At 41.0% G+C, this 27,199-nt stretch overlaps 1 protein-coding gene across 1 annotated transcript in view; it reads right to left on the bottom strand.

Annotated features, from left to right (window-relative positions):
- Window positions 1-4,113: 4,113 nt before the first annotated feature.
- The window catches only part of SLX4IP (SLX4 interacting protein), a 218,202-nt gene continuing 195,116 nt past the window's right edge, over window positions 4,114-27,199 (bottom strand). Inside the window, 5 exon segments of the mRNA XM_055131157.1 lie at window positions 4,114-4,860; window positions 4,862-5,000; window positions 6,406-6,518; window positions 23,701-23,789; window positions 26,182-26,259. Coding sequence (XP_054987132.1) covers window positions 4,171-4,860; window positions 4,862-5,000; window positions 6,406-6,518; window positions 23,701-23,789; window positions 26,182-26,259 — 1,109 coding nt within the window. The 3' untranslated portion in view covers window positions 4,114-4,170.

Raw genomic sequence — 27,199 nt, 5'->3', positions numbered from 1 at the left:
TATTGATTTTTGTTTTATTAAAGAATTGAAAAACTGCAATGGCAATTATAAACTAACTGTATAAAGAAACTTACTGGATGTGATTAAATTTAAGCCCAGTACTGAGCGGTTCTCCAGAATTATCTCATCCGCCCAAGCCCCTTCTGTTAAGCTACACGTTGTTGCCATATATATGTTTCTTGTCTTGTTAAAATAAGTATAAAAACCAAATTAAAGGAAGTTCTGCAGATTTCTGAGTATTTAATTATGCCATTAACTGGTAATACCAATGATATATATGGTTGGACTTCTGTCCTCAGTAATTATCTGAATTAACTTCATTTTATAATGCTTAATTTATTTTGTACTAAGGGAGGCTTTAAACTATTTAAGAGAAATCAGCTTAATTTTGATTATTTTACTTGCTCCAACGTGTTTCAATTCATTAGTGTTTCAGTAACAAGGAATGAACTCTCTTCATCTTGACAAACCAAGCATGGAAATTTCCTCATAAGAGAAAAGAAGAAATTAAAGTGATTTCCATATTCAAGTCATAGCATGCTGAACAAAGAATTTGGGGTTCTTAGGAAAGACACTTGTTATCTCAAAGGGAGGGTCATACACTAGAATTTTGTGGAAATGTTACAGTGGGTCCTGCCAAGAAGGAACTCAGGGAAGCCGGAACGGTGACACTGTGAACCCAGGCCATTCCTGGGCATGGAACTTCCCTTCTCTTGTGTGTCCTGCCCTCTTCAAGTTTTTTCTGAAATCAAAGACTATAATTTACTCTAAAGACCAAACATGGCACCCAAAGCAAGTGACTGTGATCCCATACTTGTCTCTTCAAAATATCATGAGAGAATTCGCTCAGAAAACAACTATACTATCCACTACTCAAAATAAAGGCAGTTCTATGATTTACTTTTAATAAAATGAAACATTCTAATTTTTAAAATATTAAAATCAATGAACGACAGGAACGGCCATACTCACACTTATTTCCCCAAACCTCTGCTTTTTTCCAACAATTATATGTGTACAGTGGATGACAGCTAATCTCTTAGTAGGGGGGAAAAAAGAGAATAAAAAAATGTGTATGAAATACCACTCTGGTTATTCTCAGACACTTATTGTTTATAGATCTAAAAAAGTAAGCAAACAAACCCCACACCAATCTATTAAAAAGTCATTTGAAAGCACAAGGAGGTGACTTAATAGTCATGGCACCAAGAAAGTAAGTTCAAAGTCACAGCATTAACTAAATTGGATCCACATGTCTTCCAAGCATCCAAATGGTGGACAAAATTCCTCATTTTGACTAAGAATACTGACAGGGCTGGAGATTTTATATTACTTTTAAGTGTATCAAAGCACATACCACTCGCAGCAGTAAAGAAATCATCATCCTCCTTCCATAACCCAACAAATAAACCAGACAGCCATTTTCTCCAGTGAATTTCTAGTCAACAAATCCACCACTCTACAAGGAACAAGAGAGCCAGGGGAGTTTTACAGGTGTGTAAGGAAAATGTTTCAAAGCAAAATTCCTCAAACACATGCAATAGTACTGAAATGGAAAGCTGTTCTCATTATTCCTATTCTAATCCCATGGATATAAAGGCTGTGAAAAAGACCATATTGATCTATAATCCAAGACACTACTTCCCTCTTAGGTGAGTTATTATACTTCCACAAATATACCAAACTCTAAAGCCAAGACTGTTCTCAAAAGAAAATCATTACAAACATTGGCTTTGAGCACTGGGCCCAATGAACTAATGAAATAAAAACTCCTCAATTTAAATTTTATCTGGTTCTTCCAGTCCAAATGACTTCTAGTTCTGGGTCAGGTAGCAGCTATGGTTTTGGAATGGTTATTTTCCGTTTTGTTTAGAATTTGAGCCTCTTGTTCAGAGAACGTACTTCTTAAATTATCCCCTGGGTTAGTATTCGTACCCTCTCTGTCTGTGTAAACTCTTCCAATAATTGTTTCTGTTTAAGAAAAACTCAATGATACATAGCAGTCTCTTCAGTGAAAAGCACACTGATAATATTGGTGACTATAGGAGAGAGGTTCAGGGAAGAGCAAGGAAATCAATGTTTTACTACTTTCTCGTCTATTTCTACTGAATGAAAAGAAGTGTTGGCTCCTTCTTCTCTTAAGAGCATCCTCTGACCACCATCAGCTGGGAACAGGAAAGAAATGAGGTGGAAAGAAGAAAGAATACTGGTGGGTAGGGCAATGTTGCTGACAGGAGAGGGGGAAGATGGGTGGACAGGAAGGGGACACTGGAACATGAAAGAAGTAAGATTTATAACCCTCACCAGTTGTGATGTGTGAAGACTGTATTCCATGACCCAAAATAGTGTCATAAAATAGGATTGCCTCATTAATGAGTCCTGACCCACAATACAACTAGGAAAAGGAGACACGGGGAATCACAGGATGAGTGGAAATAAAAACACTGATTTGCCTTGACCATGAATCTATACTCTGTCTATTTCCATATTCGTTTATTCTAGGTCCTCTTGTGACCTGCTGGTTTATTTTTCCACTAACTCTAATATTCTCTCTCATTTTCTCTCTCTCTTTCTCTTCTTCTCTCTTTCTCACTGTGTGTGTGTGTTCACATATACACTTAATTTTCTCCACTCAGGCAATGCTTCTGAGGACTACTCAATGCTGAACACTGTAACACTGTAGCACTGTAGTCCCGTTGTTCATCATTTGCTTGAGCGGGCACCAGTAACGTCTCCATTGTGAGACTTGTTGTTACTGTCTTTGGCATATCAAGTACGCCATGTGTAGCTTGCCAGGCTCTGCCGTGCGGGCGGGATACTCTTGGTAGCTTGCTGGGCTCTCCGAGAGTGGCAGAGGAATTGAACCCGGGTCGGCCGCATGCAAGGCAAATGCCCTACCCGCTGTGTTATTGCTCCACTCCAATGCTGAACAGAAAGAAAAAAAAAAACAACAAGATGTAATTCATGGTGATCATAGAATATGGTTTCCTCCTTATTTTAGGTTGAATCTGGGTTAAGAAAATATTTAGTAGGTGTCCATCAAAGTAAGTCATTACTCTGATTGAGTATGTGACATTTCAGCAAGCCCACTAGACACTGTGACATATACTGAGAAAGTATGGTGTTTGTTTGGAAATTCAACATGTCTGTGAAGCCTTCCAAATGGGAATTTAGAAACTCTGGCCACCGAGTTCCCCTTGAGTTCTGGTCCTTCTCGAGCCTAATGAAAATATGAGAGATGGAAGCAGAGCAGGGGCAGTCATGCACTGGAACTGTGGAGCAGAAGCAAGCCTATCTATAGGACTAGAGTGATAGTACAGTGGGTAGGGCATTTGCCTGGCATGCAGCCAACTTGGGTTCAACCTCCAGCATCCCATATTGTCCTCTGAGTTTGCCAGGAGAAACCCCGGAGCACTGCAGGATGTGCCCCCAGCCCCGGGGGTGGAGGGGGGAAGAAAACCTATATCATGTCTTTCCTGAATGTTCAGCCAAATTATCCATAAACTTATAGCAATTCTGAAGGGACATGACAGCTGCCTGCATGGGTGCTATGGCTGCGGTACTGTAACACCTGGGAACAGAGCAAACCCAGGAGTTTTCCAAGTTTGAGGGAGCAGGAATGTGTGTATGTGCACACGTGGGCCCAGCTGATAAACTAGAGACCCGGGTAGCCAGACTGGCGGAAATAAACACCAGAGAGTCTCCAGCCATTCTAGGAGTTCCACAACTAGAGTCACTAAGTGCGCTTCTAAATCACCCAGTTTCTTATTGAATAGGTCCAGGAGGGCCCCCAGATGTGTCCTGCTAATACACTCTCAGACAGTGAGGCTGGTCCCAGGACAAGCTGCTGGGAACTTCCTTCACTGCTCCTCTATCAGGTGGGGGAGGAGCAGCGTGAACTACCCCAGAACTGATCTGCAACCAAAGCATCATCATTCCACTGTGCAGTTTTGTGGTTGGCACAGTGACAAGCCAAAACTGTACATGACTAATACTTTCTGTAGCTCTTTCACGAATGGCGTACCCTCGACAATGTCCAGAGCTCTCTGTCATTAAAATAATTTCATAAGGCCAGTTATCAAAGTAGGATGAGAAAGTAGATGCTGCTAGAATAGCAGAGAGGTCCCTGGAGGTGCCTGCTTTGAAAGTTAAGCCAACATGGAGAATGAATCAATTTTTATTATTATTATTATTTAAAACAGTCCTTCTAAGTCCTTTAAAATCACGGCCTCTAGGCACACAGGGTTCATTTTTCACAGGTTTGGTCTCCATATCCTCCACACGGACACACTCTATGCTAAGTTTGTGGCCTTTCTCAAGCTTCATTCTCTTCTTGGGTCTTTGAGTGTCTGCTCCTGAGCCAGCGTGTTGTGCCTGCCCTGGCTTATTTTTCATAAGTTGTCTGGAGGAGAGATTTCCCAAAACATGAAACTCTTCTTTAGACGAGGTTTTTGCCAAATCTTGTTTCAAAAGTAACCCCGGATCTGACAGCTCAAAGTTGGCAGAACCCTGACAGTGTTGCTTTTTTTCCACTATTATGTCTCTGGGGACTCATCCATCACTTCCAAGAGCAACTCTGTTGTGGTGGTCGCAGCCTTCCGCAGAGCCCCAGCGCCCGCGTTCCCCGTGTGCTCTGGCCTCTTGCGGACTTTGTTTTGGACCTGCTGATGCTGACTCACAGCTACAGACAGGGCCCCCACTTAGAAGTCCTGTCTGTAACCGCTCCCCAGGATGAGGTTTTTGCTGGCTGCGAGAGTCTTCTGGCTGGATCTGATGAACATTTTCCAGCTTTTGAACAGGAAGCCCCCAGTGGTTCTCAGCTGCCTTTATGTAATCCTTCGCCTGTCCCGTGGCCTCGGAGAGGGTTTCTGGATGAAGCCTGGCCATCACCCCTCCTCTTCGATATCTCCACAATCTCTGACTCACTAGATGTTCCCACAACATTCTTGCTGTTCCATGATTTGCTCACAGTGCTGCTTTTTGTTTCAATTCTCATCACACTAAAACAAAGAAAGATTTTTTGGTTTTGTTTTGTAAAGTTACAATGGCAAAGTTTCCTCCAAATTCCCCTTACCACATTCCTATACCTGAAAACAGGAGACATGGGCTATCCTGTATCTCCCCACTGCCCCGGCAAATTGAGAAAAGTCCCCAAGTGTATGCTGAAAGGTCAACTGGACCAAACAATGCACGTTTCCTAACACATGAGAGTACATTTCACTGACTGGGTTTTTAAGAGAGACATATTGGAGACCATAATATTAGACATGAACACCTAATACTATAGACCTAATATTCATAATGTAATATCCATATATCTAATATGTAATATCCATAGTATGGATATCTATACTACTTTCAAAACATAGGCTGTATGTGTGTGTCTGTATGTGTGTGTGTGCGCTCGCACTGTGTGGATGAAAACATGTTTCCACACTACAGTTTTTATTTGTAAGTAAAAGTAATCTGGAATTTCTCTCAGGTCATTTTAAGTATAATCACGATTTAGCTGGTGTCAGGCCTATTCATCAGCCATCTGGAAACAGGATTCAGTTACTGTACACTGAAATGTCCTGGAAGAAATTCCAGATAGTATGAGAGGAAAGAAAGTAAAATAATGGCAGACACAAGAATGTGTCTCTAAACCACACACTTACATACCACATCCTATGCTTCTGTGCTTCTTTTTGAACATTTCTTTTGAGATATGCATCTATTCATACAGAAATTACACCCTCTTTTCTACAGTATACATAATAGACAATGCAAAAATCTACCTTTTAGAATCTACCCTGAAGGGCGGGGTAGGAGGTACACAAAGAAAATTTGGGACTAAAGACTCTGCCTTCAGCAGATATTTGCAGGTTTGTGAATGGCAACATGTTCCTTAAACCAACAAACGCAAACACTGAGGCTGGAATATTAATTCTGTTGTTTTTTTCTCTCCAGGCTCCTGCTGTTGCTATCAGGGGCATAAGGATTATCATAATTATATTAGGGTCGGACTAAGCATCTTAGGAAAGGAATGTACCTTTTAGATCTGTCTGTAGTCACTCTGAAAGTTGTATGAAATACCACCAACAGGTGCTTTTCATCTTCAAAGCCCTTGTAATTAATTACTTCTTGCAACACACCTGTGAAGCAAGGCTCCATCCCCATCCCCATCGTACCGAAAGCTGGAGAAAGAGTCAGAGAGAAGAGCAAGTCCATGGCTTCCGGTACGGTCAGCAACAGGGTGGGTCTTATCTTTAGGTTACGAGTGCTGGAACTGGAGTCTAGACTTTATGTTATGCAGCCACATACACAGAGAGTCAGATACACAAAGAGTCAAAGACAAGGAAAGGAAGATGAAGAGCATTTGTACAATTCTTTTTTTTTTCTTGGGGAGGTGAAGGTGTCAGAGACGGTGGACCTACATTTTTTTCCAGAGCACTTCTCTTGTGCTTTTCACGGGGAGGAAATGTGCTCTCGGCGCACTCAGCAAAATAATCGGACACTCCGTGGTGAGCTCTTTCCGTCTATTCCAAAAGATAACAAAGGTTCAAGCAGAAATCTACTAGCTGAGCCTCAGAAACAAAGAGTGAGACCCAAGCACTGATGTATTTTTATGATGGTTAAATGAGACCGCCGGCTATCAGGCTATTTTAATGATTTGAATCTAGATGTTCCTTTGGATAAATGCACAACACTTGGACTCTCAGCCCACACGTTTTGTGTCCTGAAATGGGCCACAAGCATACAAGACTGTGAAGAAAAGGATTTTGATTTCTAGCCGTGGAGAAACGCCTGGCCAGTGTGTGACAGGCCCGGTGTCCTGGAGCCAGGAAGCAGCTTGTTCTGCGGCTTTGATCTTCCCGAGTTCGCGTGGCACAATGGCTAGTGCGCTGCTTCGCCTAGGAATTCCCCCATTTTCTCTACTTACAAAAGACAAAGTATGGTCCTTGCAATATTCAAGATAAAAATCAAGAGGGAGACCTTTTAAAACTGGAGGTTGTGGTTTTTGGCTATTAAGAAAGTGGGAGATTTCCCTTCTTCCCTGCACCCCCGCCCCCCTCCCCAAATTAAAAGTAGTACCATGGCTTTACATAATTCATAAATTATCTATCTTCACTCATATATTCCCATGGAACTTTCATAAGGAAGTAATTATATAATGGAAAAAACCTCTCAACCTTTGCCAAAATAATGACCCATTTTATACTTTTGAAATTGTTTCCTTTTTGATAACAAGTAGGTCGGACAAATAAGGTGTTAATTTCTCTCATTTTCTAAGAGACCAAGTGCCCTTTCCACCAAATTCTATAGTAAAAATGTTGTTGTCACAAGGTTCAGGTTTAAAAAAAATTTGGGGGGAGGCGGCACACCCAGTGTTTCTCAGGGGTTACTCCTGGCTCTGTACTCAAGAATTACTCCTGGCGGTACTCAGGGGACCCTATGGGATGTCTGGGATTGAACCCAGGTCAGCTGTGTGGAAGGCAAGCACCCTACCCATTGCATCATTGCTCTGGCCCCACAAGGTTTAATTCCAATCATTTACAAGTAGGTCCTTTCTTAACACCTAACTCTGGCACAGGCAGTCAGCTCTGGACCTTGGTGGAGGGGCAGTCTGCCTGCTGTCCAGGTATTTCAGAGAACCATGGTAGCAGCTGCATCCAGTCACTGCCTTCCACACTGAGCACGAAGCAGCCTTTGGCTCTTACTAACCCTCCCTCTGGTTTCAGATCGGAACCGATATTATTCAAGTTTGATCCATTTAAAATCCAAATCACTTGTAAGACTTCATGAACAAATTATTATAGATCTTATTGGATTACACTACATGTTGATGTGTTCTCTCTCCCCATCAAGTATTACTAGTTCACCAAAATAAGCTAGTTTAAAAGCTGTACACACACACACACACACACACACACACACACACACACACACACACACTCAGAAAGAGAGAATATGAGAGATTGAGATTTATGTGTGAAACACTTCTAAACATGCCCTATAAGTACAGTAGATTTTCCCCTTTCAACCACACCCTGTAAGTGCTGTATTTTCAGAGTTGAACAATTAACATAAGGAGCATGAGTCAGGCTTTGAACAACTCTGTGGGAACCAGAAAGCCTTTTGCTATTAGGGATGATGTAAATTCCCCAAGGCTGGAAGAAGTCCACAATGGAAGGCAGACAGGGTCATAAATAACAACAATGGATACGACATAGTAGACCACATAAAGTATGATGCTGCGATACTGAGCCGCTTCACAATCTCACATTGGATTCGATCGCTTTTCTAAACTTATTTTTTAAAGCTAAGTTTAAAGGATTCTATTTATTTCCTAGGGAAACTTCAAAAAGTTCTTTAAGAAACAGAACAATCGACTCTCATCCCAAATTCCTCTGACAATAAACAATGGGGAAAATGTCCTTGAAAGAAAAAGGGACAACAGAAAAAGGGACTGGGTTAGATAAGGAAATGTCCAGATCAAAAAGTGCAAAACCTGTGACATAGTTTAAAAAAAAAAAAAAAAAGAAAAGAAGAAAGAAAAGAAAAACAAGGGGGGGAAAAAGACAAGGCAGCGGGTTTCCCTGCTTCCAAATTAAAACCACATTTGGCAATTTGTTGAAGGAGGCATATTTACATTTGTATGAAGACTGGGTGGGCAAAAAAAAAAAAAAAAGATTAGACTCCCTCTTCAGCCCTTGAACTGTCAGGTCTCATTAGGAATCTCTCATTCTGACATTTTAGGGTCAACTCACATCCTTTTGTCGCAGCCTCCCTGGTGGCCCCTCAAACAAGGATTTCAGAGGAAGCAGCTATCACCTGGGAACAGGATTTCCCAAGGGAGCCTTGCAGATTACTAATGGCCTCTCACATCTAGCATCAAAATGCAATCTGTGGTTTATCCGGAGGCAAAATTCAGGTGCCAATAGTGCAAGCTGGGAAGTGCTTCCCGGGTTTACCCAGAGGACACTTGTTCCCTTTCAGAGTCTGTCCTGAATGATAACCTTAACTTCTTTGGCAAAGAATATAGGGAAACCAGCAAAAAATAAAAAGCCTACCTCCGTTGGCCATCCAAACTCTCAAGTGAGTGCCCCAGGTAGAAAATTGCAGTATTAAAAACAGGTTAATCCAGACCAAATCCTGGAGGTGGCAGGAATGGGGGCGGGGGTGGAAGTGGGGGAATGATGATGGCCAGGTGTGACATATGAACAGTGGTGGAGGGGGGTGATGAGGTGCAATGACTCTACATAAACACCATACACTTCGGCACCAATATAACCATCTTGCCCCAACTCTCATAACACTAAAACTGGAAAAGAGAAATAGGTTAATCAAGAGAATTTCTCTGAGCTCTCATAAATAACACTGCAACCTGGAAGCTAGTTATAAATTAAATTAAGCAAAAGAATAATATTCCATGGGAACCTCCTCAGGTTGCCTCCTCCTTCTTTTTTTCAATATTATTTCGAGAATTTTAGTTTTATAACTTTCCACATATAAACAGGATTTATATGTATTTTCCCTCGTGAACAGAGTCCTCTGGGTGAAACTGAACAGAAGCCATGTAAAAAGTAGTTAGCAAGAGGGCTTCCTGCCTTTAATCAGAGAAAGAGTGGAATTGATTTTTTTTTTTTTTTTTGCGGAATTGAAATATAGCTCAAAAGGCAAACTGAAGTTCGGATAAATCAAGAAGTTCACTCCACAGTGACATGCTTTTTTATGCTTAAAAGTGTAGTGTAGTGTGGAGAAGTGAGGGACAGAGAGAAAGACTGATATAAAAAGACACTGAAAAAACTGAGCTGCTCTTGAGTTTATAATCTTCTCGATTATAAACCTGAGTTGGAAATCTGAGTCTATCAGAGGCACAGAGGGAGTTTTGAAAAAAAAAATAATAATAATAATCCCAGGACTCATCCCTGGAAGTTCTGATTCACAAGATCTGGATCTGGGTAAGCAGATCTATATTTAGGTTCCCAGGTAATTCGAGAACTGATAAACACAAGACAACATTCCACAGAGCAGAGCAACAGGAAAATTAGGGTGCCCTGTCTGACTGAGGCAGCAGTTGGCAGTATAGTCTGATAACCTATAGTCTGATAAACATCAGAATCTCCTGGGGAGCTTCTTGAAAATCTTCTGGGTTCTCCCCCAGAATCTACTGCAATGGAGACTCGAGTGGGGGAGTCAAAGCAACAAAGGTGCCCCGAAATCATGACAGGGGCATTGAGAGAAAGAGGGGCAAGCTGGGAGCAGGGACAACAGTGACGAGGCGACCACAGTGCTGCACAGTGAGAAGACAGGTGTTGGAGGAGGGGCGGGGTGGTGGGAAGTTATAAGACTAGAAATATAATTTGCAGGGATGATGGGGTCTGTAGACAGAGTAAGTTAAAAAAGAAAGTTGAGAGTGACTCTAAAATTTGTGGTTTAAATATCTGAGTGAAAAAATGCTGCCCTTTGGAGTTTCTCCCCCCTAACGTTGGACCTGCTGAAAAGGAAGTATTTGATAATAATAGTGAGTTTTTTTGTTGAAATATTGAATGTAATCAAAGTAAAGTGAAAGTAAAGTAAAATTTATCAGTTACACAGGTGGGGTGGGGGCTGGGGAGGCAGGGGGTGGGGGGAGGTATACTGTGATTCTTGGTGGTGGAATATGTGCATGGGTGAAGGGATGGGTGTTCGAGCATTGTATAACTGAGACTTAAATCTGAAAGCTTTGTAATGTTACACATGGTGATTCAATAAAAGAATAAATTAAAAAAAAGAAAGAAAAAAATGTTGCCCTTTATCAATAAAGGGAATAGTTAAGGGGAACATAAGTTTCAAGAAGTGGAATCAAAAAGTATATTTTAGAGATGTGAATTTGAGTCCTCTAGAGTATTTATTTATTTAGAGTTTGGGATACACCCGGTGATGCTCTGGGGCTGGTTACTCCTGGATCTGCACTCAGAAATCACTCCTTGCGGTGCTCAGGGGGCCATATGGGATGGCAGGAATTGAGCCCAGGTCAGCTGCATGCAGGGAAATGCCTGACGCATTCTACCACGCTGGCCCTACTCTAAGACATTTAAATAAAGACAGTGAGCAAGTAGAAGTGGTGGCAAGAGAGACTTTTGACTGCAGAGAGAAAGCGGGAAAGTCCAAGGGGATGGTCTTTAAAGCTATGCGCTCCCTAGCAAGTGAGTTTCAATAGGGGGGAGGGGCGGATTGAAGGAGGAAAATTTGGGAAAGTTTTGAGGAAACCATCAGCCAGGAAAAAGTCAACGCAGATAACAGTGACCCAGGAGGCCTGAGGAGAATGATTCGGTGAAAGTGACAACCACATTTAACAGTGCTGAAGGTCTGGAAAAGTGATGAGTGTGATGAATATGACTTGACTAGAGCGGTGGTCAAGTCTTGGCATCCAAGACACCAGGGATGGGTTTGAGAGGCAAGCAAACACAGGTGATCAGAATTGTGCAGCAGAAATATACCATGAGCTGTACAGGAAACTTTACATTTTGTATCGTCCCATTAAAGAAGGAAATTGGTGAAGTTAAAATTTAACATTATTATTTAACCCAATACAATATTATATATAACCCAATATGTATTTATATAAAAATTATATAAAATTTGAGACATATTTCATGTTGCCACTAGTGATTTTTATGGTGCCAATGATCACACCCTCTCAGAGTTTCTCAATCCAACACAGGATCTCACCACACTCTCAAACATGTGAGATAATTGAGCCACTGAGCCACATTCCTGGCCACAAAAAATACTGAGACTGTTACTATTTTTCAGTAATAAAGCTTTGAAATCTGCTTACAACATCTCACTTTTGCTTTCCTGATTCTAAATGCCCAAGTCCAATGTGACCAGTAGCTATATTACTGGCCAGTACAGATCTAGACCAGAGATGCCCAAACTTACCTGGCTTCCTGTGCCTTTTCAGGAAAAAAAAAAAATAAGTGGACCCCCGACACTGGCTTTAAGTGAATAAACAAAAAGCATGGTGCTCCAGACCACTGCCACCTCTCTGATCATCACTGTCACATCATCTACTTTGGAGAAAGCTGATCTAGTTAATACTTTTCAATTGAGAGTTTTTCAATTTTAAAGGAACGAGATGGTAGTTGGAGTGGGGAAGACTGTTACTGGAAAGTAAATCAGAAATGGCTCTTGGAAAGGCATGTGTGGAAGGATGTGACTGTGTACCAATTGAGTATAACACACTGTCACCCTTAATGTCACACTCAGGACAAACAGGTGAGGCAGATAATATCATTGCCCAGGGCTGGCTACCACTGAGTAGGATCTCATTAAAATCAGCTTAGACTGTAATACTCATCTGACAAAAGTGACTTAGTTGGGAAGATCTTGCTGCCATCTCTTTAAGCACCTGAATCTAGGCCTGAAGTAACAATTCCATTTAACTAGCATCGATGGGTGTCATATTAGGCTGTCATATCCAGGAGCCCTGTGTGTGTACAACAATCACAACTAACCTCAATCACACTTCCTGCCCATGGTGTGGTGTACCAACCACTCTTAATGGCCATGGCTGGGAGGGAGCTATCCCTCCAATTCTTGTTCTCATGTTGGTGAACGTAGAACATCCTGTCTGCAATAAAGACAATGAGGAAAAGAGAGGGAGAAAAACAAGTTCTTCGATGTTTTTGGTTTTTCTCACAAAAGTACTTAATATAGTAATACGGTATTTATCAATCTTTATTTTTTGAGAGTTGGATCAATTCTCTTAGTTGTGTACATGGTGCATAATCTGAATTGATTCATTCCTCAAAAAAGTAGTGAGCATAACAGAGAAATGCTTAAAGAGATAATTCACCGTGGACTACCAAACTTTAGTGGACTACATAACTTCAGATTACATTCAGAATGTTACTTTTTTTTTTTAAAGTTACTTGCGATAACATCAGCTGTGAATGATATAATCACACTTGGTCAAATCCGAGGGAGCCTTGTGGGATAAGAGCTGGCACCCAGGCAAGGTCTAGCAGGCCCTACTTACTACTCCCAGAGCCTGTTTCTCAAAGCCCTAATGGTTGGCTTCAACCTTCCAGATTGTTTTGGAACTTCAGATTCAGTGACATTTATAAAGTCCACTTTAGAGACTGCAAAACATCAACCATGTTGTAGTGATATTTTTAGAAAAGAAAACCCAACGACTATGTAAATCAGGCGGGGCTGGCCAGAAGACAAGGGTGTTTTCTATTTGTAGGAAACTTACATGATTAAAGACTTGGTCCTTACATCATATCTGGGTATTCAGCAGCAAGAATCATCTCGATTTGACAAATGAGAAAAATGAGACTCAAGAGACTAAGTCACAAGTGAACAGAGAAAGCCTGGGTTCCTGTGTAGGACCCTTTCCACTGCACCCTGTGAATCATCTGCCACACTGGAATGCAAGGAAGTTGTAGGAAGAGAACCAGACACAGAGTTGGAAATCTTTGTGTCTGGACCCTCTCGGTTACGACCTCCCTATAGATATGGACAAGCTACTTAACTGCTCTGACATAAGATTTTTCACTGGTGTGTGTGTGTGTGTGTGTGTGTGTGTGTGTGTGTGTGTGTGTGAGTGAGAGAGAGAGAGAGAGAGAGAGAGAGAGAGAGAGAGAGAGAGAGAGAGAGAGAGAGAAGAGGTGAGAGAGGAGAGAAAAGAAAAAAGGGGAAAGGATAAGCTAATGTCTCTATAGTGAATGCTCATTTATTCATTTCATTTCCTGGAATTGATACTCATCATTCATCCCAACCCCCACCCTGGGGAATCATATCCACAGTCCCCATACAAAGTTCATGCAGTTCAAGAGGCCTGACTTCTGTTACCTAGTGCAGGCCAATCAAAATACTGAATTCATGAGCCTCAAAGAGATGCATAAGCTACAGGTAGTCTGGGAAGAGGCTTGATTTCTTTTCCCAGGAACTGGGAGCTTATAGGACCAACCACTATATATAGACTGAAAATGAAGCCAACAGAGTGGAAGGCAGGGCTAAAAGACGGTGAGAAGCAGATCTGATGATATAATTTGTGCTTTTGATCAACAAGCCATACCTGAAGTCTGGAGTTTTCAGTCACATGAGTCAAAAGTTTTCCTTTTTTGCTCAGGCATTTTCAAGTTGGCCTTCCTGTCCCTTGAAAACTAAAAGGTTCAAGACTGATACAATCTCTTCTCAGGTTTGTTGTACTGAATAAGTTATTGTATGTGACAGCCTTTTGCAAACAATAAAAGCCTTTTGCAAACAATAAAAGCAGAGTAAAAGTAATATATTATTAGCTTGTGTGAGGGGGATGACAATATTAAAGTATAATACTTGAACTACTTTAAATTCTTTATGACTTTAATCATTATAAAGACAAAAAAAGAAAAGCTATTCTTGCATTTTATTGTGATACCTAATGATTTTCAGGAGCATTAGAATACTTCTCCCTGCCATTTTATATTTCATGGCTTTTTATTTCTGAAAGCATCAGCGTTCTGAAATGTGACATGATATGAAAGGTTGGGCCACAGAAAATTACCCCAGAGAGAGCATGATATATGAAAACGGCCGGAATCATGAACCATGATGAAAATGCCAATACAGAAGCCATAGGTCACAGAATGGAGAAGAGAGGTCCTTCCCAAATTTCACTTCTAATCTTTTCTGAATTTGATAATTGTAAAATAAGGAAAGGGAAAAAACAGGTGATACAGTAGTGAACCATTTTATAAAACTATAGAAACATCCACGTGTACGGAATCAAAAGAACTGTTGCAGAGAAAGGTAAAATAAAAAAGGAAAGTGGTACTGGTAAACATAAATTCTGTGGAGACTCATCCAATTTTTTGAGAAAATGAGTACTGATGTCTAAATAATCTGGTTACAGATTGGAAAGATATTTCAGGTAATAAAGTGCTTGCTTTGCATGTTGTCAATTCTGGTTTGATCCCCAGCACCACATATGGTTGGTCCCCTAAGCACCACCCGGAGTGATCCCTGAGCACAGAGCCAGGAATAAGCCCTAAGTACCGTTGAATGTGGCTCAAAAACAAACAAAACACAAAAGCAAACCATCTGTTCATTAATAAAATAAGCAGTTCTCTCCAAAGGTCATTACATTCACGGCTTCATGCACTGAGAAATCACAGAAAAACCACTGAGTATCAGGAATAGTACCCAGGAAATGAGTCCTTATAAGACACCCAAGGGATGAGTGTGGCCTTCCCCATTTCAGAGGTGAGGAAGCTGGTGCCCAATTCCCAGGACAAGTGAAATGTGTCCTCATTTGCGTTCTCTGGTCCCGGTCTCTTCCTTCTTATAGCAAAGTGCTCCATCCCTTCTCAGCCCATGGATGGTTGGGTCTCTAAGAGGAAGTGTAGTGGAGGCCTGCTTTTGCTAAGTGGGGTAGTAGCAGATACTCCAGTTTTGTATTTTTCTTTTTAATGTTTTTTTTAATTTTTTTTCCCCTAAATGATTGCCATGAAACAGGTCTGGAGTAGATCTAGGGGAAGTAGCAATAAACAGTTGCAAAGAATGGTAACCTGAAAATGAAATCATCAAAAGAAAAAAAATCAGGGAAGTTATTTTGCAGGAAGTACACATTTCAGAGGGATTTTCCAGTTTAGATTCACCTAACCTTGGAGAAACTAAAAATAAATCCTGAGCAACTTTGGGTCATGAGAAACAGCAGAGCCTTTGGTGCCATGTAAGTGCAATGGATCTTGGTTGGTCTGGAGAATTTGTAGATTTGGGGACCACTGCTTCTTAACAATGGTGGGGGAGGGAGAAGGCTTCTTATAGATTACTCAGCAATAAACGAAAGCCATCTATTGACCATAAAATAATAACACATACAATTTAAACAATCCAGGGAATGCGTGAATCATACGTTAATAACACCAAGTTTGAAAGTAGAACCAGGGAATCTCTGTGAAAAGTAGAGAAAAATGTAATGCAAATCATGCCCAGAATAGCTAACCAAACATACCCGGACCCTCAAGTACGGTAGATGAAAATTACCCATCTCTGAATCAATATTCCAAACTCTTTATCCAGGGTGATATCTTCCTTCCGAACATTTCCCACAACTGAGCACGTGGACAGGAAAGGAGAGATAGGAGTATATGCGGAGTTCAACTGCTCTGGTAGCAGGACTGACCAGAAAAGGGCTGGAAAGATAGTTCAGTGGGCAGGGCGCTTGCTCTGCATGCCAATTCCACCCACGGCATGTCCCTGGAGCACTGCCAAGTTTCACTCCTCAGCACAGAACCAGGAACAGCCCCTGAGTACCAACCCCTAAGCCCCCTCCCAAAAATTAAAGACATTATAGATGCTGGTCTTGCTTCGAAATTCTGCACAGAGGTGGCTTTTGGCCAAAGAAGTTAGAAGGAACAGTTCTTGTCATCACCCTAGAACACAGACGGTAAGTTCCCCTCTTTCCAAGACCCTGATTTCAGGATAGTCACAGCTGCTTCTGGACGAGTCTGCAATCATTTCCTTGGGGGAAAAAATGAGGACTAAACTCTACATCATTGTTTACCAAAGAACTTTCCAAATATAATCCCATGCATATTTGACTCTGTCTATGCTGAAACTGTGGGTGTTCTGATGCCCACTGCACTTTCACAATTTAGGCCAGTGGCACCTATCTCCCAACTCTAGTGCTCCTTAGAAACTGACTGGATGCGTCCTCCCCAGCCAGGTCTCACTGGGAGTTTCATGGCAGCTATCCGGGTGGCCTGTGCCTTTCTTTAACCTCCACTGGAAGCACAGGTTTATAGTTTTGTAACCCTCTTTCCAACACTGACATCCAGGTACCTGGATGTTTATCATATACTTCATTTTTCGGTTTGTCTACTTTTGGGGCCACAATCAGCGATAATTGGGGCTTACTACCAGCTCTGCACTCTGGGATTACTCCTTGTGGGCATGGAGAATCATATGGGATGCCGGGGATCAAGCCTGGGTTGGCTGGATTCGATGAAAGCATCCTATCCACTGTACTATTGCTCTGGTCCCCCACTTACCTTTTTGGTACTTCAGATTTTACAGTTACAAAATGAACCTGGGCTAGTATGTGGAGATTAACCAAAAAATGAGGATACTGAACTTCTTAGGAGAATAACATATCTGGATGGATTTTACCAGGTATTTTTTTTTCCATTTTTGAGCATGGATAGCAAAAAGATTTTAAACCTTCTACCTAATTTTAATGGCATTTAAGTTAACTCCTCTTCAGGGAAGAAGAGAAATGATGATAATAATAGCCATTACTGCACAAGGGCTTTCTAGCTTACAAGACACATTTAGAGTCATCATTTACTTGATCCTTAGAAAAACTTGGGAAGTCTTGTATGCCAGGCAACACTTGGCATCTGCTTAACAAATTAGGGAGCAGTGCTCCAAAACATCATATGACTTATCCCAGGCCATCAAGTGACTGACATGAGAGGTGGTGATACAGTCCAATATTTTAATTTCAAGTATTCCCCTCTTCCACTTGTTTTATGCCACCAGCCCCCTGCCCCCTGCCCCACTGAATCTATTCTGTTCAGACTCAGCAAAGGACAGCAGAGTTTCTCAAAGGACTGAGGAGGCGGGGCATGAATCATCTCATTCGCATAGACTGCAGGCTCGCTGTTTGGAAGAATTTTATTATTAGGAAAGGAAAACAAAACCTTAGCTTACTATATAACCTCTAAGCAAAGGAGAGTTAATGTTTAAAGAATTATTTTACCTCAGGGGAAAAAAATGTATCTTCTGTTTGGAGTTGAGGATAAACCACTCTAGATGAACCAAACCGACCAAGAACTTCATCTCTACCAGGAGCATTTTCATCAGGGTGTCTAACTGTGACTCACTCCATCCCTGGCACCACAAATTCCCCAACCAGGAGTTACTCCCCCCTCCCGCCAGCAACATGCCAGTTGTAGCTCCTGAATACTGTAATTATGGACAAAAACCTGAAACCAAATAAATGAGCAAAAGACTGTATCTACCTGCCAGTCTTCCTAAAGGAAGTAACGGAGGCTGCTGCCTCCTTACCTAAGTAGAAAACCCAGCCATAGACAACTACTGCAAAACAACAAATGACTGAAAGATAAATGAAAACATTACTTTCCTCTTTAAAAAGTAAGTTCTTATAAAATGGTTTGTAAAACAAACAAAAAAACACTCACAGAGAAATGAGAACAGATGCATGGTTCTCAAATGAATGGGTTCTAGTGAAAATGAATACACATATCAACAATCAATTGAAGTATAAAATAAGAGGGTAAGAGTATAGATCAGAGATACTCAAATATATTTAGTCTATGGATCCCCTTTTAGAAAATAAAAGTTTTTTTTTTTTCAGGAAATCCATCATCTTTAAGTGAGAAAACTGCAAGTGTTACCCCCATGGACTGCACCCCAAAGTACTAGTGCCCTCTGGAATATTCCAACACCCTCTGGGGCCCTACTTTGGGAAAGATTGGGCTGCATTATTAACAGAGGGTATCTCGGGGGTGAAAGTTGTGGTAATTTCTACACTCTTTTTAAGAATTTGGTATTAATTTTTTGGTACAATGCACAGTACAATTTTGGCAAGCAGTTATTAAGTTCAGAATACTATGGAAAATGTGAATTATTGAAAAGTTCCACTCAAGAACTTCTCTGGTACAACAGTAATCTCTTGCATATAATATAATTTACTATTAGCATTATGTCTTTTCTTAAATGGTCTGATATATACTTACATAGCAATAGTATAGTGGGTAGGGCATTTGCCTTGCCCAGAATCCCATATGGTCCCCTGAGCACTATTAGGAGTAATTCTTGAGTGCAGAGTCAGGAATAACCGCTGAGCATCTCTGGGTGTGATCTAAGAGCCACCCCTCCCCCCCCAAAAAAGCCCAGACCAACAACAACAACAACAACAATTAAAACACCCAAAAAAGTTACCTCAGGAAAGTTTAATAATTCTGTCATCTGGGTATAGATGTTCGTACAGAGTCAAACTGCTAAGTAGCTTATTTTATTTTTCTATCATAAAAGGATGTGAAGAGTGGAAGAACCCTCCAATCAAGAATATCCAGTCATTTATCATCCAGATTTGAAGAGGAATAAAGAGCTTTTCAGAAAAATAATAGTTCAAGGAATTCATCAGTCTCTAAAAGACACTTAACAAAGTTATATGAAAGGAACAGAAACCCTACTTGCAAGTAACAAGATACCTAAAAAACATAAAATATGGGGCAGAAGGACAGTATTGATGGGAACCCTTAAAACAATCTCAAGGTTTAGTTGCTTCAGCTTAAAATGAGCCATACTCCTAGAACCCTATACAAAACCTCACATCAGTGAAAGAGATAGGAGTTGCTTTGCCTGTGGTAGAACCTGGGTTTGATCCCCGGGACCACAGGATACCACAGAGATGAGGAAGTGAGACAGTACTGAACGTGAACCCAGGCTAGAGTCTCAGTAGGCTCATTTTCAATTCGATATCATAGTCACCCACTAGACAAACATTCCAGTTACCTGACTTAAGAGAAGTATCCAGGTTAGTGTTTAATAATTGTCTTGTCAGGACATCCTTGAAATCCCGAGACCATGTTATGGGCGGGCTGTGTTTTGCAGCTAGGACACGGCTGCAAAATGTGATATTCTCACAGTTTGGCTCTAACTCAGATGAAGTATGAGAGAATCCAAACTTTTAATGTACACTTCCACTTTGAAGTCCTAGTGTAAATGTCTTTTTTCCATGTCCAAAAGAATGACAGACTTACAGCTTAGATTTCAAAATAGGAAGATAACCTAGAGTCTCAGAATTCTCCTCCTCAATGGCAGAAAGAATTACCATCAAAAAGATAATCATAAAGGTGCAGAAAGGCTTCTTCTTGAAGAAAAAAAAGAAAAGCTCTGTTTGAAATACTTTTTATAGGGCTTCAGGATCATTTTTGGTGCCCTTAACCAGGTGGTAACTCTTTGAGGATAAGACCACCTGCTTCTTTGTCACTATCTAGAAGAGGCAAAGGCACAGAGCCAGCAATCAGCAAAATATGCTAAGATGGAGTAGTAAGAATAGTTGCGAAGGATCTGCAGAGACTAGGAGTGAGCACATGGTTATTTCAATGTGCTATTCTGCTTTGTGCTGACCCTGTAATGTTCAGGTAAATAATTTCTATGGCAATTCACACAATCGATTTATGACCTGGGGCATTTGCATTAATAAATAACACATAATTTTGAATTTCCAAAGAGTTCTTAGACTTTATATCTGAGAAAGAAAATGGTTTCCACCAAGGGACTTGTATTTCTAAATTAGGAAAGAATACTGATGGGACAGAATAGAACTGAGCACTATTAAAACGGTCCTTATGCTTTTCATATTTTCAGTGGGTGGGGGGAAGAGGGAGGCAGAGAGGGAGGTAAAAAACAAAATCAAATTCAAGGTAAAACTCACCAAAAAGACTTCCCAGCTCCTAGTAATGGGACAAAAAACTGGGGCTTACAAGAGCTCTGAGATTTCTTATGAGAAAATGTAGAAAGAAAAATACAATGACTCACTTCATAATAATGCCCTTTCTTCCCAAAGTACACAGTATGATTCCCACATCCCAGACACATGGGCACTCACTGCGGAGCTATTGCAACACGGAGCATCTCCCCGTACCAGCGGGCCTCGGTGGACAGAGAAATGCCCACAGGATAGCTGGGAACGGACCTCCCTGGTGCTGTGAAGGTTAGGGGGCAGCCTGGCTGCACTTGCTCTGCCCTGCAAAGTAGGGGGGATTTCTCCCTTTGTACTGCCTGATCTGGAACAGCAGTTCTTTTGTGTGGCCACCTTTAAGAACCAGGGAGCTAAGTGCAGCTGGCCGCCTTGTGTAGGGCCTGAAAGCATCCCCTGGCAGAGCAGTTCTGAATAGGCACTCCCAGATTTCCAAACCAATTGTCATTTAGACATTGAAAATCCAAAAAGGGGGTGGGGCTGGCGGGAAGACAAAGGAAAAGGAATCCTCTACTCAAGGCGACAGGAGTCAGAAGCCCTTGATGATGTAGCAGATCACTCCCCCGTGACTGTGGTAGACAAAGTGTAGGAACCACTTGTAGGGAAATAATTGAAGTTTGCTGCTGAAGAAATAATCTCCAATGCAGCTATTCCAGAAGCCGATTTCCCAAGCCTCGTCACTTCAGATGTTTCTTGAGAATAACTCCGAAAGCAATAGAGGTGAATTCTGCCCAGTGTAAGTAAATTGATAAAAGACTGCAATGCTTTCACCAAGTTCAATAAAGACTCATTGGAGAGCCACACATCATTGGCTTTCGGCATTTCCAGGAAACAATACAGAGTAAGAAGGCCCTTTCTGGGGAAGAAGATAATTCTGGGAAGAAAGGATGGTTTACTGATCCTTAAATTTCTGGGACAGGTGGTCTCCACTGAGGTCTCTGCATTTGCAGGGGAAGCATGGCCTGTTGGCTCCATGGGCAATTGGCAGGAGAGAGAACCCTTTTCTTGTCTAGGATTATTGTTTCTAGCATGAAGAAGCTTGAGAAGAGCTGATCAGAAGGTTATGAGTGCACAGGTGGGCAGGATAAGCAGAAGGACTCCATGAGCTTTCGTGCTGGGATTGAACATGTAATAGCATCAGGATTTAAATCACTTATGCACATGAAACTGGGAATGTGCACAAAGAACAGCCAGAAGAGGAGGAAAGAACTGAAGAGGGGCCAAAAAGACAGTGCAGTGGGTAGGGCGCTTGCTTACCTTGCATGCAGGCAATAGTATTTAATTCCCGGTATCCAATATAATCCTCTGAGCTTGCCAGGAGTGAGCACAGAGCAAGGAATAAACCCTGAGCACCGCACTGGGTGTGGCCCCCAAACAAAACAAACAAAAAGGACTGCTGAAGAAACAGGAACTGACCCCTCCAAGGAGACTCACTCAAAACAAGGAAAGAGCCTTATGATGTAAGTGGCATTTTTTTATACATTAACTTGATTCAATCCAATCTGAACATTCTTTAGATAAGAAAGCTAAGCTGGCTCATATAAAAGGCTTGGACTAGACAACTTTTCAGAATGAAAGTTCTCAACATTTAGAAAGTTCTCCAGATTACAGGATTTATTATGACAGCGGTTATAGAAAACTTACATCTGTATAAATACCAGTGCCCCAAAGGATGATAATATTTCATTTGTCTCAAGATGTTTTGATTCACTCTAAATAATTTAAGATACTAAGTATTAATATTATATATCATACATGATCTAATTTCTTCTATATTCCATCTGAAAGCAATAATACTTTCTGGTATAGTTAATTATTGTTTTCTTAAACCACGGATCAATTTCTTCATTGCTCTGAGAAATAGTAAAGCTATATGACATTGCAGTTGTATGCCAACAGCATTATTACATTAGTATTTATTAATTTACTAAGCTAACTCAATATCCTGAAAATATTTCAAAAAATTTTATTGACAATAAAGAAGGGTTATACTGACATTTTCAAGGGCTTATCTGTTCAAAAAAAGGACATCTAAATTTAAATGACTTTTCTCTTCTTTCCCTTTTCCTGAGTCTCTCTTCACCCCTAAAACACTCTCCTCATATATTTATTTAAGATGAGATAAGAAGCTGGTTTTGACCACATGAGCCAAATTTCAAATTCTTTGTGGACTAAACAATAATAAACATAAGGGGTAATCTAAAATCCCCATAAACTATTTTTTTGGATAAATAGTAGGTCCAGGTTTAATGTGTGCTCAATTTTTTATTCTTTGTTAGAGATTTAAGTCCTATGTCCAGTAATATGGACAAAAATATATGTACAGAGGTACTTTAGAGAGACTGAACTGTGTGTGGCTAGCAAGACATATGTGCGCTTGCTCACACACATACACACACATACATACACACATACACACACACACACACAGAAAGATAGAGGCCCTGCAGTGTATATATTAGACTTAAAGACAAAACTGTGAAGCACAATATGAGTTTTCTGTATCTATTTGTTTGAACAGTGAACTCCAATGAAACAGAAATAGAACCTGATGGAACTTAAGACTAAGCATGAGAAAAGAGAGAGAAAATGAACCCTATCAGCTAAGAAATAACACACTGGGGAAAAGTACTGGTTCTCATGAAAATGTCAGTGATTCACCATGGAATAAAATGCAAAAGCCACTGACCCCAATGAAAGCTTACAGTGGAACATGTGCATTTTGCCTCATTTCATTTAAAGATGACTAGATTTCATTTAAGTGGTACCATAAGAACTATCACAGTTTTATCATTTCAAATTAATATGGAAAAGATACTGCTGATCAAACAAACTTTTCAAGGGCCTTCAAAAAAAAAAGAACCAAGAAGTGGATTAATCATCATACAACAAAGATAGGGCCTTACATAAGGGGAATGTAAGGTGGCCCCTCAAATGCGAATCAAGGACCAAGGAGACAGCTCAAAGGCCTGAGTTTATGTGTGTGTGTAGGAACCCTAGATTGAATCCTGAGCACCTCACAGTCTCCTGAGCACTGACAGGATGACAGACACCAAAGGACCAAGCCACAAGTAATCAGTGGGCACTGCCTGGGGTGACATAAAAACCTAAAAAGAAAAATACACATCAATATTTCAATAGCTACATGAGAGGGGGAGATGATTCATTTTCTAATGTTTCAATGTTTGTCATCTAAGAATATGTGTTTATAGAAAAAGTTTTGTACATACCAACTCTTTGTTCTGACTTGCCAAATGATCGTGACTGAATGCTAGCTGACTTACACAGACCACAAATCTGTCAGGAAACACACGGAGCGCTGCAGAAAATGAAGCGAGTCAAGTTAATAAAGGCATCCCCAAACCATGACACTTTAATGTGATAGCAGTCAGAGCAGTCGGCAGGCGTGCCTGAGAGGATTCCTTCCCTCCTCTCTCCACCCAGGGCCGGCCAGCAGCTGGCAGGCACAGCAAGCAGAGTTCTGCCGAAAGCCGGGAAGCCACAAATTGTTCCACCTGAGCCCTGGATGATAATATCTCCCACAATCCCCTGGCAAGGCCTTTTCAGCTTTGCTTTCGGGTCAGTTTGACTCTGTCAGTTTAGAAGGAACATTTAGAGAATAGAATCAGTGTTTGCTAATGAGCATATAGATGTACCCAGTTTAGAAGGAACATTTAGAGAATAGAATCATGCTTGCTAATGAGCATATAGATGTACCCAGGAATAGGAAAAATAGGAGAGAAAATCTGAGAAACCCAAACATGAAAGCTTGTAACTCCTCAACAGAATTGGTTAACTTAATAGGCACTTGATCGACGAGTCTTAGCCAAGTCCCCTAACTGGAGGCTAAACTCTTGATCTAAATCAGGCTCTAGAAATAGCAGTTTCAGTAAGGGGAATGAACGAGCAAGCTAGTATGGAAATAGTTCAATACAGATGTGCAGCAGCGAATCCCAGAAGACAGCAGCTCGTGGGAGATCTCCCCGGATCCCGGGCCCAGACAATTTCACCGGGGCTCTTCAGATGGAGCGGGTGTCCCTTCTCCACCCGCTCCAGATGAACTCCTAATGGCCCCAAACTTTTAGAAGAAAAATCCATGAAATTTGCTCATAAATGGATAAACATGGAGAGTATCAAGCTAAGTAAAATGAGCCAGAAAGAGAGGGACAGACATAGAGGGACTGCACTCATTTGTGGAGTGTAGAATAACATCACATGAGACTGACATCCCAAGACAGTAGATACAAGGGCCAGGAGGACTGCCCCATAGCTGGAAGACTGCTTCATGAATGGAGGGGAGAAGGCAGATGCAATAGAGAAGGGATCACTAAGAAAATGATGGCTGGAGGAATCAGTCGGGATGGGAGACTCGTGCCAAAAGTAGATAATGGACTAAACATGATGACCATTCAGTGTCTGTGTTGCAAGCCATAATGCCCAAAAGTAGAGAGAGAGTATGGGGAATATTGTCTGCCATGGAGGCAGGGGGAGGGTGGGAAAGGGGGGGTATACTGGGGATATTGGTGGTGGGGAGTGTGCTCTGATGGAGGGATGGGTGTTTGATCATTGTGTGATTGTAACCCAAACATGAAAGCTTGTAACTATCTCACAGTGATTCAATAAAATTAAAAAAAAAAAAAACCCAAATCTGCGGGAACAGGCTCTGAAGACGCCAGGCCACACGGCAGTGGCAGCGGAGACTGTTGGACCCTTTTCATCTCCCTGCCCCTGTTGGATCCTGGCTGTCACACCTAGGAACTGCCTCCAGGCCATATTTAAGTGCATATTTAAGGACTTGATCCAGAGACTCACAAATGAATCTCAAAATGGATTACCTCCCTACAGAGATGTCTCTGGACCCCAATCATTTACATATTTAGAATTCCAGGAGTTCTCATAATAGTCCTAATAAGCAATAAAAAATAAATTATCTAGAATCTGTTTGTGGCAAGCATGCTTGAACAGTGATGGGAAAATTCGAAAAAATGGTAGTGGGAAGGTGTAACGGTGGTGGGAAGGTGTAACAGTGGTAGGATTAGTGTTGATATATTGAATGTAATCAATTAATGTGAACAACCTTATGAAAATAAAATTTAAAAAAAATGAAATAACTTTTCTGAAAAAGCAAATAATTTTGATAGTTCCAAGAGCAAACTGCTATACCGTCCAGTTTTAAAGTCCCTGTGGAATATTTTATATCCTTATCATTGAAGGAAGTTGAACTAGGTTATCTTTACAACGTTCAGATCAACTCAGAGACTAGTCATCAGCATCCGATTCTATTGTTATTGGCTGGATGTGTTTGACATCATTTCCTCTCTGGACATCTTGACGTTGGGAAATCAGGAGGAAGCCAGCCTTGTCACACCTAGGGAGGGTTTTAGCCATTTGGGGCCAGGAAAACATTTTCTTGTGTGCACATCTGCTCATCAGACAATGATGGAGTGATTCATAGTTTAGCCGTCCATCAGCTCCACTCAGAAAACTCAATGAAAGTGCTGAGATGAAGGGAAAAATTCAGCATTACCTAGTTCACTGTTCTCCTGACAGTGGACACAGTCAATACTAAAAACAACCTTTAAAAGAACATTTCAAAATACTCTTTTTCAGGACTTGAATGATAGGAAAACAATAAAGCCAGGAGGAATCCTCCTGTCTTAGCTTTCACCCTTTCTCAGGGTGCTTGATAAATTAAGAAGCGAGTTTCTTACCAGAATCCTGGGAGCCCCCAGAGCAGTAAAGGCGGATCCCTCTCCGGAGGAAATAAGCTGTTATATGAAAGCCATAACCTGTAAAGTGCAAGGGGATAGCACTAGATTATAAACTTGCTTGCCACTTAATCCCAGGGGCCCGTTTTAGTGTCTGCCACCCAGCATACATTCAATAATTATTTAGCAAATAAAAGAGTAAAAGAAATCCATTGAGAGGAAGGGATAAACATTCCAATCTGAGCTCTTCCAAGAGGTCTGGTCATAGCTGCTGGGTTGATCTCCTGTGCCTGAGGTGCCTCTGTCACTTGATTTGGAAATAAGTGAGGATATCTGAAACTAACAAGCCTGAACATCGGGTGCTGAAAACAAGTGGATGAATTCAGGCTGAGCTAGTGCAGAGATCTTGGCTACCTTCTGATACTCATTAATTATTATCTTACTAACATCACTTAATACTTACTTAAGGAGTGTTTATTTTACCTATAAATAAGTCACTTCTAATTCAAGGACAGTAAAACCTTATTATGGAATGAAACTTTTTATTATTTTTATTTTATTTTTTCATTTTTTAAAATTTATTTATTTTATTGAATCACCTTGTGGAATGTTACAAAGATTCCAGGCTTATGTCTCAGTTATACAATGCTCAAACACCTGTCCCTTCACCAGTGCGCATATTACACCAACAAAAACCCCAGTATACCTCCCACCCCCCCAGCCTCCCACCCCCACCTGCATAGCTGATAAATTTCACTTCACTTTCTCTTTACCTTGATTACATTCCATATTTCAACACAAAACTCACTATTGTTGTTGGAGTTTTCCCCCCAAAAAACAGCCCTGCTGAAAAGGAAGCATTTGATAGTTTTCTATTGCTGAGAATGAAGAGATATGAAGTTGTGTGGCCACAATAGCAGCTGCGCGGTTTGGGATTTCTGTATTTTAGTATTATAGTAACTAAATCCAGGGAGATTTATGTTAGAAATTGCATCATTTCCCTTCCTGGGGCAGCATGGGG

Source organism: Sorex araneus, chromosome 3 (genome assembly GCF_027595985.1).
Source record: "Sorex araneus isolate mSorAra2 chromosome 3, mSorAra2.pri, whole genome shotgun sequence".
NCBI lineage: Eukaryota > Metazoa > Chordata > Mammalia > Eulipotyphla > Soricidae > Sorex > Sorex araneus.
This window is presented reverse-complemented; position numbering and strand designations above follow the sequence as displayed.